This window comes from Ranitomeya variabilis, chromosome 2 (genome assembly GCF_051348905.1).
Source record: "Ranitomeya variabilis isolate aRanVar5 chromosome 2, aRanVar5.hap1, whole genome shotgun sequence".
Taxonomy (NCBI): domain Eukaryota; kingdom Metazoa; phylum Chordata; class Amphibia; order Anura; family Dendrobatidae; genus Ranitomeya; species Ranitomeya variabilis.
The window spans coordinates 377,985,559-378,003,499 of NC_135233.1; the positions used below are offsets into that span (position 1 = coordinate 377,985,559).

Below are 17,941 nucleotides of genomic sequence, written 5' to 3' on the forward strand. Positions count from 1 at the left end.
GGTTAGGATTAGGACTAGGGTTACAGTTAGGACTACAGTTAGGATTAGGACTAGGGTTACAGTTAGGACTACGGTTAGGATTAGGAATAGGGTTACTGTTGGGACTACGGTTAGGATTAGGACTAGGGTTACTGTTGGGACTACGGTTAGGATTAGGACTAGGGTTACTGTTGGGACTACAGTTAGGATTAGGACTAGGGTTACTGTTGGGACTACAGTTAGGATTAGGACTAGGGTTACAGTTAGGACTATGGTTAGGATTAGGACTAGGGTTACTGTTGGGACTACAGTTAGGATTAGGACTAGGGTTACAGTTAGGACGACGGTTAGGATTAGGACTAAGGTTACAGTTAGGACTACGGTTAGGATTTGGACAAGGGTTACTGTTGGGACTACAATTAGAATTAGGGTTCCTGTAGGTACTGCGGTTAGGATTAGGACTAGGGTTCCTGTAGGGACTGCGTTTAGGATTATGACTAGGGTTCCTGTAGGGACTGCGGTTAGGATTAGGACTAGAATTACAGGTAGGACTACTGTCAAGATTAGGACTAGGGTTGGGTTTAGGCTGGTTTTACAGTTGCCGTGTTTTTTAGGCCCCAATGCATTTCTATAGGGCCGCAAAAATTTGTAGGAGCTCCATACGCCCGTGAGGGCCGTATTTACGGTAGTGAAAAAATATCGAGCTTGCTTGATATATTTCACGGTTTACGGACACGGCCCCCATTGAAAATCAATGGGCACCGTGAATTCCGGGTTTTGCGGACCGCCTTTTCTTTGGTCCCTGCTATTCTAATCCAGAAAAACGGTGATCCGCAAGATTTTTGAGGCAGACCAGGAAAATTACAGCGATACAGCCCACAAAAACGGGCCACTAAAATCACAGTAAGGCCGGGATCACACATGCGAGAAACACGGCCGAGTCTCACATGTTAATACGCGGCATTGCCGCCGGCATGCCGGAGCGGAACGTGCGGCCGCATAGCAATACATGGAGCTGCACGCTCCGCTCTGGAGTGCAGGCGGCAGGACCAGGTATTAACATGCGAGACTCTGCCATGTTTCTCACATGTGTGATCCCGGCCATAGTGTAAAAGAAGCCTTAGCCAGAGAGAAACTGTAAAGTACAAGAAAAGCAATCAGACAAACCTATGTTCTGCAGAGATGACACATGGTCGTCTCATGGTGGTCTGCACCGGATGAAGAAGGGAACATAATAACGACAATCGGAGGAGAAGCCACCTGTAAGTCACTGGATTTACCTGTGCAGGGCTCATATCACGCCGAGACCTGCACGCTATAATGAAGGGCGATCTGCACCCATCACCGGCACAGTCCTGTGACCTGCTGACGATGACCCCTGAGGAACCCCGAGGTGGGAGGGGAAACAGCAGGATCTTGAGCTGAGCACAGTAATTTATAGCTTCGGCTACACTTACTTTGTTTGTAACAGTTAAGGCTGGAGCTACACGGCGACTCTGACGGTGACATGTGAGCTGCTGTTATCAGGATTGGTGCCTTTAGGTTTTTATATTGTAACAGGAAAAAATACCGGAATGTGCAAAAAGCACTGAGACCCGGACTCGAGAAGTAAACCTAGCCAACATCTGGCCCAATGAGATAACTGTCAGAAGAACAGGCGGCCATCTCTCCCGAATCCCCCATAAACTCAGGCGCTTGGTCGGTGTTTTCTACAGAGAGCGCGGCACATTGAATTCCAACTACCGGATCCTTTTCTCCCCTGACATCATGTTTTGAGTAAGACCATCATCCACATCAGATGGACAAATGGACCCATCAAAACCCGTAAGGCCAACTCTCATCCAATGTGCACGGAGACCTGAAATTGTTCTTTTGCCTCCTCCAGTGGCCTGAGTTCATCCTGCCCTACCTCCTCCTACTGGGTCATGTAAAAAGTATACAAAGAAGCAGAATTAAGAAATAAATGGAATAAATAATATAATTTATTTGTACACAGATATCAGCCAAGTGTTCAGTGCGTCACTCCATACATCGGTGCATTAATGGACAATCTCCCCGAGGCAACCAAAGCAGGAGTCAGTCCTCTCTCCAGACACAGAGTTGCAGTGCAGGCCCCCATAGTCATTAGATCGCAGCCCTTCAGGTGATGTGGGACTAGTGGGGTTACCGAGGATCCTGTCACCTTCTCTGAGAATTAATGGCTACGAATTAAAGGAACATTTTCCCTAAAGCTTTACTGATCTGCGCCTGCTCACTCTTCTGCTTTTCCCTGACTTTGATGATTTCTCTTCTTGCTTCTTTGTTTTCTGGATCCAGTTTCATCACTTTTTCTAAATCTGCCCTTGCACCTATCCAGTCTGACATGCCCGCTCTGGCCATGCCCCTCCTGTACAAAGCTTTCAGGTGGTCAGGGTCCTTGTCAATAACTCGGGTGCATCTCACCTCAGCCTCACGTAATCTTCCCTTCTTGAGGTCACAAGCCGCCAAATTAGAAAGCAGGGCAACCTTCTCATCTTCTGCATCTCCAGGCGTACAGACCAGAAGTCTGAGCGCTCGGGTATATCGTCTTTCTGCCCCTTCGAGGTTCCCGTCTCTGTACGCTTTCCCACCCGCCTCCCGATCTCTGACTGCCCTCTTAATCTTCTCACTGACATCTAATTCCCATGCCTCCTTTCCATTTTCAAAACTCTCTAATCGCAAGACAAAATGAAAGCCCTGTACATGGTCTACTCTGCAGACTTCTCCAGGGACCATGGTCTCAAGACATTGGTCAATGAGACGGTCCCGAATGGAATCACCTTCCCCCAATTCTATCTGTACCCAGCAGCCAGCAGGATACCCAGCGTCTATGGTAGTAGGGTCACCCGGAGCTTCTAGAAATATGGTGCACCTGGCACCTTCTTTGGGTTTGTCCACGCCTGATCCCAGCTGTAGGGTGGTCTTGATGAAGGTCCCGTCTGGGCACTGCCAAGACCTGCAGATTGGTGAAGTTGGAGGACTCTCCATAGCCTCTCACGATTCCTTGGTCAAGGCCTTACTAATCTGTCAGGAATGAAAAAAAACATAAATCAATATTATCGACAGGATACAGATTGTAAAGACAATGAATATTAATACAAGGAATCACCCAGGACCTGGCAGGAGAATCACAGCTATTCTACACCCGGAATCATCTCAGGACCTGTCAGGAGAATCACAGCTATACTACTCCCAGCATCATCCCGGTACCTGGCAGAAGAATCACAGCTATTCTACACCCGGCATCATCCCAGGACCTGGCAGGAGAATCACAGCTATTCTACATCGGGCATCATCCCAGGACCTGGCAGAAGAATCACAGCTATTCTACACCCGGCATCATCCCAGGACCTGGCAGAAGAATCACAGCTATTCTACACCCGGCATCATCTCAGGACCGGTCAGGAGAATCACAGCTATTCTACACCCTGCATCATCCCAGAACCTGGAAGGAGAAGCACAGCTATTCTACACCCTGCATCATCCCGGGACCAGGAAGGAGAATCACAGCTATTCTACACCCGGCATCATCCCGGGACCTGGAAGGAGAATCACAGCTATTTTACACCCGGCATCATCCCAGGACCTGACAGGAGAATCACAGCTATTTTACACCCGGCATCATCCCAGGACCTGTCAGGAGAATCACAGCTATTCTACACCCGGCATCATCCCAGGACCTGGCAGGAGAATCACAGCTATTCTACACCCGGCATCATCTCAGGACCGGTCAGGAGAATCACAGCTATTCTACACCCTGCATCATCCCAGAACCTGGAAGGAGAAGCACAGCTATTCTACACCTGGCATCATCCCAGAACCTGGAAGGAGACGTACAGCTATTCTACACCCGGCATCATCCCAGGGCCTGTCAGGAGAATCACAGCTATTCTACACCTGGGATCATCTCAGGACCGGTCAGGAGAATCACAGCTATTCTACACCCTGCATCATCCCAGAACCTGGAAGGAGAAGCACAGCTATTCTACACCCTGCATCATCCCGGGACCAGGAAGGAGAATCACAGCTATTCTACACCCGGCATCATCCCAGGACCTGGAAGGAGAATCACAGCTATTCTACACCCGGCATCATCCCAGGACCTGACAGGAGAATCACAGCTATACTACACCCGGCATCATCCCAGGACCTGTCAGGAGAATCACAGCTATTCTACACCCGGCATCATCCCAGGACCTGGCAGGAGAATCACAGCTATACTACACCCGGCATCATCCCGGGACCTGGCAGGAGAATCACAGCTATTCTACACCCGGCATCATCCCAGGACCTGTCAGGAGAATCACAGCTATTCTACACCCGGCATCATCCCAGGACCTGGCAGGAGAATCACAGCTATTCTACACCCGGTCAGAAGGCTCAATAATACATTTGAAAAAACTGACCGTCACATCCATACATAGACTAAGTGTGAACAGGTGCTGAACCTAGAGTAACCAACTCATATATAGTCAAGTAAAAAAGGCAGCACACTGCAGCGCTAAGACATGCAAACATGAAACATGAAAACTGAACTGCATTGCTGCACTAGAAATATGAAAAATGAGAGTGTTTAGCGCATAAAAATGGCCAATTTTATGTGTACCTGATAGCCACTTTTAGATTACAGACAGGAGAAAAATAGAGTCTGAATGCCAGTATTTATAAAGATGAATTGAAACTTTATTAAATAATCTATACAAACATAAAATCAATATTGTGCACCAATATGTGCACAGCCGTGAGCAATACAGTAATATTGTAACACTATAGAATAGTTAATGTGACATTCCAAGAAAAAAGAGAGAAGCAGTGCACCTCATCAGTATATATGGGTCATAGTAAAATTCTGGCCACTAAGCGTATGGATAAGCCCACATAAAGGCATAAAATGTATACTAAACACCACAGACGGGATGATGAATAGTATCCTATTGGACATGCTATAGTAGAAAGAGGAAATAGGAAATATAGCCGTCAGCAGCAAGTTGTAGCCGCCTAACACATACAATAGCCGTCCAGATACTATAAGTCAAAAGGCTCCAGCCTACCCATAGTAGCGAAGGGATATAAAATCCCCCAAATGCCCAAGTGAAGATATCATGCAAAATAAACGCTGCCTGAACAAAAATAGTAATAATTACCCATTGAGTGATAGAGACAGGTGCAACCGTGCTCTCACCCCAACGCACGTTTCGGTGCGAGGTCACCTTCTTCAGGGGGCGCCCCCTGAAGAAGGTGACCTCGCACCGAAACGTGCGTTGGGGTGAGAGCGCGGTTGCACCTGTCTCTATCACTCAATGGGTAATTATTACTATTTTTGTTCAGGCAGCGTTTATTTTGCATGATATCTTCACTTGGGCATTTGGGGGATTTTATATCCCTTCGCTACTATGGGTAGGCTGGAGCCTTTTGACTTATAGTATCTGGACGGCTATTGTATGTGTTAGGCGGCTACAACTTGCTGCTGACGGCTATATTTCCTATTTCCTCTTTCTACTATAGCATGTCCAATAGGATACTATTCATCATCCCGTCTGTGGTGTTTAGTATACATTTTATGCCTTTATGTGGGCTTATCCATACGCTTAGTGGCCAGAATTTTACTATGACCCATATATACTGATGAGGTGCACTGCTTCTCTCTTTTTTCTTGGAATGTCACATTAACTATTCTATAGTGTTACAATATTACTGTATTGCTCACGGCTGTGCACATATTGGTGCACAATATTGATTTTATGTTTGTATAGATTATTTAATAAAGTTTCAATTCATCTTTATAAATACTGGCATTCAGACTCTATTTTTCTCCTGTCTGTAATCTATTAGTTTGAGTCGTTCTTTGCCCTATACTCTAAATGCAATTCAGCATTGAGATGCAACTACATGCATGGTAACAAGTGTATTCTAATTATGTTTTGGGGACTATTTGTACAACTGATAGCCACTTTACGGCATCTCTCTTATATCAGGTCCTACGCTTGCCTTCCTCGCTGAGAATAAACGTCTCAATGTGAATGGATACCTGTGAAAACCTCTTCCTAGACTCATATTCTCTATCTCTGTGGAGGGGTACTGGACCTGATGCAATTAAAACACCTGTGGCTAGGAGGCGGAGTGCTCGGTCAGAAGGCTAAATAATACATTTGAAAAAACTGACCGTCACATCCATACATAGACTAAGTGTGAACAGGTGCTGAACCTAGAGTAACCAACTCATATACAGTCAAGTAAATAAGGCAGCACTTATAATAAGGTGGTCATAGGTACCCATTCACATGGAGACGTTTATTCTCAGCGAGGAAGGCAAGCGTAGGACCTGATATAAGAGAGATGCCATAAAGTGTCTATCAGGTACATATAAAATTGGCCATTTTTATGTGCTAAATGCTCTCATTTTTCATATTTCTAGTGCAGCAATGCAGTTCAGTTTTCATGTTTCATGTTTGCATGTCTTAGCGCTGCAGTGTGCTGCCTTTTTTACTTGATCATCCCAGGACCTGTCAGGAGAATCACAGCTATTCTACACCCGGAATCATCTCTTGACCTGTCAGGAGAATCACAGCTATTCTACACCAGTCATCATCCCAGGACCTGTCAGGAGAATCACAGCTATTCTACACCCGGAATCATCTCAGGACCTGTCAGGAGAATCACAGCTATTCTACACCCGTCAATATCCCAGGACCTGACAGGAGAATCACAGCTATTCTACACCCGGCATCATAACAGGACCTGTCAGGAGAATCACAGCTATTCTACACCCGGCATCATCCCAGGACCTGTCAGGAGAATCACAGCTATTCTACACCCGGCATCATCCCAGGACCTGTCAGGAGAATCACAGCTATTCTACACCCGGCATCATCCCAGGACCTGTCAGGAGAATCACAGCTATTCTACACCCGGCATCATCCCAGGACCTGACAGGAGAATCACAGCTATACTACACCCAGCATCATCCCAGGACCTGTCAGGAGAATCACAGCTATACTACACCCGGCATCATCCCAGGACCTGTCAGGAGAATCACAGCTATACTACACCCGGCATCATCCCAGGACCTGTCAGGAGAATCACAGCTATTCTACACCCGGCATCATCCCAGGACCTGACAGGAGAATCACAGCTATTCTACACCCGGCATCATCCCAGGACCTGGCAGGAGAATCACAGCTATTCTACACCCGGCATCATCCCGGGACCTGTCAGGAGAATCACAGCTATTCTACACCCGGCATCATCCCAGGACCTGGCAGGAGAATCACAGCTATTCTACACCCGGCATCATCCCGGGACCTGTCAGGAGAATCACAGCTATTCTACACCCGGCATCATCCCAGGACCTGGCAGGAGAATCACAGCTATTCTACACCCGGCATCATCCCAGGACCTGGCAGGAGAATCACAGCTATTCTACACCCGGCATCATCCCGGGACCTGTCAGGAGAATCACAGCTATTCTACACCCGGCATCATCCCAGGACCTGGCAGGAGAATCACAGCTATACTACACCCGGCATCATCCCGGGACCTGTCAGGAGAATCACAGCTATTCTACACCCGGCATCATCCCAGGACCTGGCAGGAGAATCACAGCTATTCTACACCCGGCATCATCCCGGGACCTGTCAGGAGAATCACAGCTTTTCTACACCCGGCATCATCCCAGGACCTGTCAGGAGAATCACAGCTATTCTACACCCGGCATCATCCCAGGACCTGTCAGGAGAATCACAGCTATACTACACCCGGCACCATCCCAGGACCTGGCAGGAGAATCACAGCTATTCTACACCCGGCATCGTCCCAGGACCTGTCAGAAGAATCACAGCTATACTACACCCGGCATCATCCCAGGACCTGTCAGGAGAATCACAGCTATACTACACCCGGCACCATCCCAGGACCTGGCAGGAGAATCACAGCTATTCTACACCCCGCATCGTCCCAGGACCTGGCAGGAGAATCACAGCTATTCTACACCCCGCATCGTCCCAGGACCTGTCAGGAGAATCACAGCTATACTACACCCGGCACCATCCCAGGACCTGGCAGGAGAATCACAGCTATTCTACACCCGGCATCATCCCGGGAGCTGTCAGGAGAATCACAGCTATACTACACCCGGCACCATCCCAGGACCTGACAGGAGAATCACAGCTATACTACACCCGGCATCATCCCAGGACCTGTCAGGAGAATCACAGCTATACTACACCCGGCATCATCCCAGGACCTGACAGGAGAATCACAGCTATTCTACACCCGGCATCATCCCGGGACCTGGCAGGAGAATCACAGCTATACTACACCCGGCATCATCCCAGGACCTGTCAGGAGAATCACAGCTATACTACACCCGGCATCATCCCAGCACCTGTCAGGAGAATCACAGCTATTCTACACCCGGCATCATCCCAGGACCTGACAGGAGAATCACAGCTATTCTACACCCGGCATCATCCCGGGACCTGTCAGGAGAATCACAGCTATTCTACACCCGGCACCATCCCAGGACCTGGCAGGAGAATCACAGCTATTCTACACCCGGCATCATCCCGGGACCTGTCAGGAGAATCACAGCTATTCTACACCCGGCATCATCCCAGGACCTGGCAGGAGAATCACAGCTATTCTACACCCGGCATCATCCCGGGACCTGTCAGGAGAATCACAGCTATTCTACACCCGGCATCATCCCGGGACCTGTCAGGAGAATCACAGCTATTCTACACCCGGCATCATCCCAGGACCTGGCAGGAGAATCACAGCTATACTACACCCGGCATCATCCCGGGACCTGTCAGGAGAATCACAGCTATTCTACACCCGGCATCATCCCAGGACCTGGCAGGAGAATCACAGCTATTCTACACCCGGCATCATCCCGGGACCTGTCAGGAGAATCACAGCTATTCTACACCCGGCATCATCCCGGGACCTGTCAGGAGAATCACAGCTATTCTACACCCGGCATCATCCCAGGACCTGACAGGAGAATCACAGCTATACTACACCCGGCATCATCCCGGGACCTGGCAGGAGAATCACAGCTATTCTACACCCGGCATCATCCCGGGACCTGGCAGGAGAATCACAGCTATTCTACACCCGGCATCATCCCAGGACCTGGCAGGAGAATCACAGCTATACTACACCCGGCATCATCCCGGGACCTGTCAGGAGAATCACAGCTATTCTACACCCGGCATCATCCCAGGACCTGGCAGGAGAATCACAGCTATTCTACACCCGGCATCATCCCAGGACCTGGCAGGAGAATCACAGCTATTCTACACCCAGCATCATCCCAGGACCTGGCAGGAGAATCACAGCTATTCTACACCCGGCATCATCCCAGGACCTGGCAGGAGAATCACAGCTATTCTACACCCGGCACCATCCCAGGACCTGGCAGGAGAATCACAGCTATTCTACACCCGGCTTCATCCCGGGACCTGTCAGGAGAATCACAGCTATTCTACACCCGGCATCATCCTAGGACCTGACAGGAGAATCACAGCTATTCTACACCCGGCATCATCCCAGGACCTGGCAGGAGAATCACAGCTATACTACACCCGGCACCATCCCAGGACCTGACAGGAGAATCACAGCTATTCTACACCCGGCATCATCCCAGGACCTGGCAGGAGAATCACAGCTATTCTACACCCGGCATCATCCCAGGACCTGGCAGGAGAATCACAGCTATTCTACACCCGGCATCATCCCAGGACCTGGCAGGAGAATCACAGCTATTCTACACCCGGCATCATCCCAGGACCTGGCAGGAGAATCACAGCTATTCTACACCCGGCATCATCCCGGGACCTGGCAGGAGAATCACAGCTATTCTACACCCAGCATCATCCCAGGACCTGTCAGGAGAATCACAGCTATTCTACACCCGGCACCATCCCAGGACCTGGCAGGAGAATCACAGCTATTCTACACCCGGAATCATCCCAGGACCTGGCAGGAGAATCACAGCTATACTACACCCGGCATCATCCCAGGACCTGGCAGGAGAATCACAGCTATTCTACACCCGGCACCATCCCAGGACCTGGCAGGAGAATCACAGCTATTCTACACCCGGCATCATCCCAGGACCTGTCAGGAGAATCACAGCTATTCTACACCCGGCATCATCCCAGGACCTGTCAGGAGAATCACAGCTATTCTACACCCGGAATCATCTCAGGACCTGTCAGGAGAATCACAGCTATTCTACACCCAGCATCATCCCAGGACCTGTCAGGAGAATCACAGCTATTCTACACCCGGCACCATCCCAGGACCTGGCAGGAGAATCACAGCTATTCTACACCCGGAATCATCCCAGGACCTGGCAGGAGAATCACAGCTATACTACACCCGGCATCATCCCAGGACCTGGCAGGAGAATCACAGCTATTCTACACCCGGCATCATCCCAGGACCTGGCAGGAGAATCACAGCTATTCTACACCCGGCATCATCCCAGGACCTGTCAGGAGAATCACAGCTATTCTACACCCGGCACCATCCCAGGACCTGGCAGGAGAATCACAGCTATTCTACACCCGGAATCATCCCAGGACCTGTCAGGAGAATCACAGCTATACTACACCCGGCACCATCCCAGGACCTGACAGGAGAATCACAGCTATTCTACACCCGGCATCATCCCAGGACCTGGCAGGAGAATCACAGCTATTCTATACCCGGCATCATCCCAGGACCTGGCAGGAGAATCACAGCTATTCTACACCCGGCATCATCCCAGGACCTGGCAGGAGAATCACAGCTATTCTACACCCGGCATCATCCCAGGACCTGGCAGGAGAATCACAGCTATTCTACACCCGGCATCATCCCGGGACCTGGCAGGAGAATCACAGCTATTCTACACCCTGCATCATCCCGGGACCTGGCAGGAGAATCACAGCTATTCTACACCCCGCATCATCCCAGGACCTGTCAGGAGAATCACAGCTATTCTACACCCGGCACCATCCCAGGACCTGGCAGGAGAATCACAGCTATTCTACACCCGGCATCATCCCAGGACCTGTCAGGAGAATCACAGCTATTCTACACCCGGCACCATCCCAGGACCTGGCAGGAGAATCACAGCTATTCTACACCCGGCATCATCCCAGGACCTGTCAGGAGAATCACAGCTATTCTACACCCGGCATCATCCCAGGACCTGTCAGGAGAATCACAGCTATTCTACACCCGGCATCATCCCGGGACCTGGCAGGAGAATCACAGCTATTCTACACCCGGCATCATCCCAGGACCTGGCAGGAGAATCACAGCTATACTACACCCGGCATCATCCCGGGACCTGTCAGGAGAATCACAGCTATTCTACACCCGGCATCATCCCAGGACCTGGCAGGAGAATCACAGCTATTCTACACCCGGCATCATCCCAGGACCTGGCAGGAGAATCACAGCTATTCTACACCCAGCATCATCCCAGGACCTGGCAGGAGAATCACAGCTATTCTACACCCGGCATCATCCCAGGACCTGGCAGGAGAATCACAGCTATTCTACACCCGGCACCATCCCAGGACCTGGCAGGAGAATCACAGCTATTCTACACCCGGCATCATCCCGGGACCTGTCAGGAGAATCACAGCTATTCTACACCCGGCATCATCCTAGGACCTGACAGGAGAATCACAGCTATTCTACACCCGGCATCATCCCAGGACCTGGCAGGAGAATCACAGCTATACTACACCCGGCACCATCCCAGGACCTGACAGGAGAATCACAGCTATTCTACACCCGGCATCATCCCAGGACCTGTCAGGAGAATCACAGCTATTCTACACCCGGCACCATCCCAGGACCTGGCAGGAGAATCACAGCTATTCTACACCCGGCATCATCCCAGGACCTGGCAGGAGAATCACAGCTATTCTACACCCGGCATCATCCCAGGACCTGGCAGGAGAATCACAGCTATTCTACACCCGGCATCATCCCAGGACCTGGCAGGAGAATCACAGCTATTCTACACCCGGCATCATCCCGGGACCTGGCAGGAGAATCACAGCTATTCTACACCCAGCATCATCCCAGGACCTGTCAGGAGAATCACAGCTATTCTACACCCGGCACCATCCCAGGACCTGGCAGGAGAATCACAGCTATTCTACACCCGGAATCATCCCAGGACCTGGCAGGAGAATCACAGCTATACTACACCCGGCATCATCCCAGGACCTGGCAGGAGAATCACAGCTATTCTACACCCGGCACCATCCCAGGACCTGGCAGGGGAATCACAGCTATTCTACACCCGGCATCATCCCAGGACCTGGCAGGAGAATCACAGCTATTCTACACCCGGCACCATCCCGGGACCTGTCAGGAGAATCACAGCTATTCTACACCCGGCATCATCCTAGGACCTGACAGGAGAATCACAGCTATTCTACACCCGGCATCATCCTAGGACCTGACAGGAGAATCACAGCTATTCTACACCCGGCATCATCCCAGGACCTGTCAGGAGAATCACAGCTATTCTACACCCAGCATCATCCCAGGACCTGTCAGGAGAATCACAGCTATTCTACACCCGGCACCATCCCAGGACCTGGCAGGAGAATCACAGCTATTCTACACCCGGAATCATCCCAGGACCTGGCAGGAGAATCACAGCTATACTACACCCGGCATCGTCCCAGGACCTGTCAGGAGAATCACAGCTATTCTACACCCGGCATCATCCCGGGACCTGGCAGGAGAATCACAGCTATTCTACACCCGGCATCATCCCGGGACCTGTCAGGAGAATCACAGCTATTCTACACCCGGCATCATCCTAGGACCTGACAGGAGAATCACAGCTATTCTACACCCGGCATCATCCCAGGACCTGGCAGGAGAATCACAGCTATACTACACCCGGCACCATCCCAGGACCTGACAGGAGAATCACAGCTATACTACACCCGGCATCATCCCGGGACCTGTCAGGAGAATCACAGCTATTCTACACCCGGCATCATCCCGGGACCTGTCAGGAGAATCACAGCTATTCTACACCCGGCATCATCCCAGGACCTGACAGGAGAATCACAGCTATACTACACCCGGCATCATCCCGGGACCTGGCAGGAGAATCACAGCTATTCTACACCCGGCATCATCCCGGGACCTGGCAGGAGAATCACAGCTATTCTACACCCGGCATCATCCCAGGACCTGGCAGGAGAATCACAGCTATACTACACCCGGCATCATCCCGGGACCTGTCAGGAGAATCACAGCTATTCTACACCCGGCATCATCCCAGGACCTGGCAGGAGAATCACAGCTATTCTACACCCGGCATCATCCCAGGACCTGGCAGGAGAATCACAGCTATTCTACACCCAGCATCATCCCAGGACCTGGCAGGAGAATCACAGCTATTCTACACCCGGCATCATCCCAGGACCTGGCAGGAGAATCACAGCTATTCTACACCCGGCACCATCCCAGGACCTGGCAGGAGAATCACAGCTATTCTACACCCGGCTTCATCCCGGGACCTGTCAGGAGAATCACAGCTATTCTACACCCGGCATCATCCTAGGACCTGACAGGAGAATCACAGCTATTCTACACCCGGCATCATCCCAGGACCTGGCAGGAGAATCACAGCTATACTACACCCGGCACCATCCCAGGACCTGACAGGAGAATCACAGCTATTCTACACCCGGCATCATCCCAGGACCTGGCAGGAGAATCACAGCTATTCTACACCCGGCATCATCCCAGGACCTGGCAGGAGAATCACAGCTATTCTACACCCGGCATCATCCCAGGACCTGGCAGGAGAATCACAGCTATTCTACACCCGGCATCATCCCAGGACCTGGCAGGAGAATCACAGCTATTCTACACCCGGCATCATCCCGGGACCTGGCAGGAGAATCACAGCTATTCTACACCCAGCATCATCCCAGGACCTGTCAGGAGAATCACAGCTATTCTACACCCGGCACCATCCCAGGACCTGGCAGGAGAATCACAGCTATTCTACACCCGGAATCATCCCAGGACCTGGCAGGAGAATCACAGCTATACTACACCCGGCATCATCCCAGGACCTGGCAGGAGAATCACAGCTATTCTACACCCGGCACCATCCCAGGACCTGGCAGGAGAATCACAGCTATTCTACACCCGGCATCATCCCAGGACCTGTCAGGAGAATCACAGCTATTCTACACCCGGCATCATCCCAGGACCTGTCAGGAGAATCACAGCTATTCTACACCCGGAATCATCTCAGGACCTGTCAGGAGAATCACAGCTATTCTACACCCAGCATCATCCCAGGACCTGTCAGGAGAATCACAGCTATTCTACACCCGGCACCATCCCAGGACCTGGCAGGAGAATCACAGCTATTCTACACCCGGAATCATCCCAGGACCTGGCAGGAGAATCACAGCTATACTACACCCGGCATCATCCCAGGACCTGGCAGGAGAATCACAGCTATTCTACACCCGGCATCATCCCAGGACCTGGCAGGAGAATCACAGCTATTCTACACCCGGCATCATCCCAGGACCTGTCAGGAGAATCACAGCTATTCTACACCCGGCACCATCCCAGGACCTGGCAGGAGAATCACAGCTATTCTACACCCGGAATCATCCCAGGACCTGTCAGGAGAATCACAGCTATACTACACCCGGCACCATCCCAGGACCTGACAGGAGAATCACAGCTATTCTACACCCGGCATCATCCCAGGACCTGGCAGGAGAATCACAGCTATTCTATACCCGGCATCATCCCAGGACCTGGCAGGAGAATCACAGCTATTCTACACCCGGCATCATCCCAGGACCTGGCAGGAGAATCACAGCTATTCTACACCCGGCATCATCCCAGGACCTGGCAGGAGAATCACAGCTATTCTACACCCGGCATCATCCCGGGACCTGGCAGGAGAATCACAGCTATTCTACACCCTGCATCATCCCGGGACCTGGCAGGAGAATCACAGCTATTCTACACCCCGCATCATCCCAGGACCTGTCAGGAGAATCACAGCTATTCTACACCCGGCACCATCCCAGGACCTGGCAGGAGAATCACAGCTATTCTACACCCGGCATCATCCCAGGACCTGTCAGGAGAATCACAGCTATTCTACACCCGGCACCATCCCAGGACCTGGCAGGAGAATCACAGCTATTCTACACCCGGCATCATCCCAGGACCTGTCAGGAGAATCACAGCTATTCTACACCCGGCATCATCCCAGGACCTGTCAGGAGAATCACAGCTATTCTACACCCGGCATCATCCCGGGACCTGGCAGGAGAATCACAGCTATTCTACACCCGGCATCATCCCAGGACCTGGCAGGAGAATCACAGCTATACTACACCCGGCATCATCCCGGGACCTGTCAGGAGAATCACAGCTATTCTACACCCGGCATCATCCCAGGACCTGGCAGGAGAATCACAGCTATTCTACACCCGGCATCATCCCAGGACCTGGCAGGAGAATCACAGCTATTCTACACCCAGCATCATCCCAGGACCTGGCAGGAGAATCACAGCTATTCTACACCCGGCATCATCCCAGGACCTGGCAGGAGAATCACAGCTATTCTACACCCGGCACCATCCCAGGACCTGGCAGGAGAATCACAGCTATTCTACACCCGGCATCATCCCGGGACCTGTCAGGAGAATCACAGCTATTCTACACCCGGCATCATCCTAGGACCTGACAGGAGAATCACAGCTATTCTACACCCGGCATCATCCCAGGACCTGGCAGGAGAATCACAGCTATACTACACCCGGCACCATCCCAGGACCTGACAGGAGAATCACAGCTATTCTACACCCGGCATCATCCCAGGACCTGTCAGGAGAATCACAGCTATTCTACACCCGGCACCATCCCAGGACCTGGCAGGAGAATCACAGCTATTCTACACCCGGCATCATCCCAGGACCTGGCAGGAGAATCACAGCTATTCTACACCCGGCATCATCCCAGGACCTGGCAGGAGAATCACAGCTATTCTACACCCGGCATCATCCCAGGACCTGGCAGGAGAATCACAGCTATTCTACACCCGGCATCATCCCGGGACCTGGCAGGAGAATCACAGCTATTCTACACCCAGCATCATCCCAGGACCTGTCAGGAGAATCACAGCTATTCTACACCCGGCACCATCCCAGGACCTGGCAGGAGAATCACAGCTATTCTACACCCGGAATCATCCCAGGACCTGGCAGGAGAATCACAGCTATACTACACCCGGCATCATCCCAGGACCTGGCAGGAGAATCACAGCTATTCTACACCCGGCACCATCCCAGGACCTGGCAGGAGAATCACAGCTATTCTACACCCGGCATCATCCCAGGACCTGGCAGGAGAATCACAGCTATTCTACACCCGGCACCATCCCGGGACCTGTCAGGAGAATCACAGCTATTCTACACCCGGCATCATCCTAGGACCTGACAGGAGAATCACAGCTATTCTACACCCAGCATCATCCCAGGACCTGTCAGGAGAATCACAGCTATTCTACACCCGGCATCATCCCAGGACCTGTCAGGAGAATCACAGCTATTCTACACCCGGCATCATCCCAGGACCTGGCAGGAGAATCACAGCTATTCTACACCCGGCATCATCCCGGGACCTGTCAGGAGAATCACAGCTATACTACACCCGGCATCGTCCCAGGACCTGTCAGGAGAATCACAGCTATACTACACCCGGCACCATCCCGGGACCTGTCAGGAGAATCACAGCTATTCTACACCCGGCATCATCCTAGGACCTGACAGGAGAATCACAGCTATTCTACACCCAGCATCATCCCAGGACCTGTCAGGAGAATCACAGCTATTCTACACCCGGCACCATCCCAGGACCTGGCAGGAGAATCACAGCTATTCTACACCCGGCATCATCCTAGGACCTGGCAGGAGAATCACAGCTATTCTACACCCGGCATCATCCCAGGACCTGTCAGGAGAATCACAGCTATACTACACCCGGCACCATCCCGGGACCTGTCAGGAGAATCACAGCTATTCTACACCCGGCATCATCCTAGGACCTGACAGGAGAATCACAGCTATTCTACACCCAGCATCATCCCAGGACCTGTCAGGAGAATCACAGCTATTCTACACCCGGCACCATCCCAGGACCTGGCAGGAGAATCACAGCTATTCTACACCCGGCACCATCCCAGGACCTGGCAGGAGAATCACAGCTATTCTACACCCAGCATCATCCCAGGACCTGTCAGGAGAATCACAGCTATTCTACACCCGGCACCATCCCAGGACCTGGCAGGAGAATCACAGCTATTCTACACCCGGAATCATCCCGGGACCTGGCAGGAGAATCACAGCTATTCTACACCCGGCATCATCCCGGGACCTGGCAGGAGAATCACAGCTATACTACACCCGGCATCATCCCAGCACACACCTGGGGGTCACGTGGAGTACTAGCACCTAGTTGGGGTCCCAGCAGACACTTAGGGTCACACTTCCACCACTTTCTCTCCCTCGTCTGTAGATAGCCCTCCACTAGCTGCATTGCTCGTGATCGCTTAACTCTGTTATAACCTTTAGCTGGTCCTGCAGGACTACAACAACCAGCATGCACTCACCACACAAGCTATGCAGAAGAGGGCGCCAGTACAAGAACAATAGCTTGTCATCATGGACACTTCCACCAGCTGTGTTGGTAGCAGTGGCCCCCTCACCTCTACAGGTGGCCCGGTGGTCTCCGCCCTGATGCTGTGTGTGACTGGCGGCTGAGCTCCGATCACCAGGAAGTGCGGAGGAGGAGGATCGGGAGGAGGATCGGGAGGAGGATCGGGAGGAGGATCGGGAGGAGGATCGGGAGGAGGCTGCGCTCCCAG

At 51.7% G+C, this 17,941-nt stretch overlaps 1 protein-coding gene across 2 annotated transcripts; it reads right to left on the bottom strand.

Moving 5' to 3' along the window:
- Positions 1-1,943: 1,943 nt before the first annotated feature.
- LOC143806129 (FK506-binding protein-like) lies at positions 1,944-17,922 on the bottom strand. Of its 2 annotated transcripts, none has more exons than XM_077286104.1 (2): positions 17,783-17,922; positions 1,944-3,021 (listed from the first exon to the last, which is right to left on the bottom strand). In XM_077286104.1, the coding sequence occupies exon 2, from the start codon at positions 2,983-2,985 to the stop codon at positions 2,188-2,190; it is 798 nt and encodes a 265-aa protein (XP_077142219.1). In that variant the 5' UTR covers positions 2,986-3,021; positions 17,783-17,922; the 3' UTR covers positions 1,944-2,187. The 2 variants fall into 2 exon arrangements, with proteins under 2 accessions (XP_077142219.1, XP_077142218.1); XM_077286103.1 differs by having other exon boundaries at positions 17,687-17,840.
- Positions 17,923-17,941: the final 19 nt, after the last annotated feature.

Bases quoted from the DNA above. Each gene is read 5' to 3' on its own strand.
- LOC143806129 (XM_077286104.1), bottom strand. From the start codon at position 2,985: ATGGAGAGTCCTCCAACTTCACCAATCTGCAGGTCTTGGCAGTGCCCA.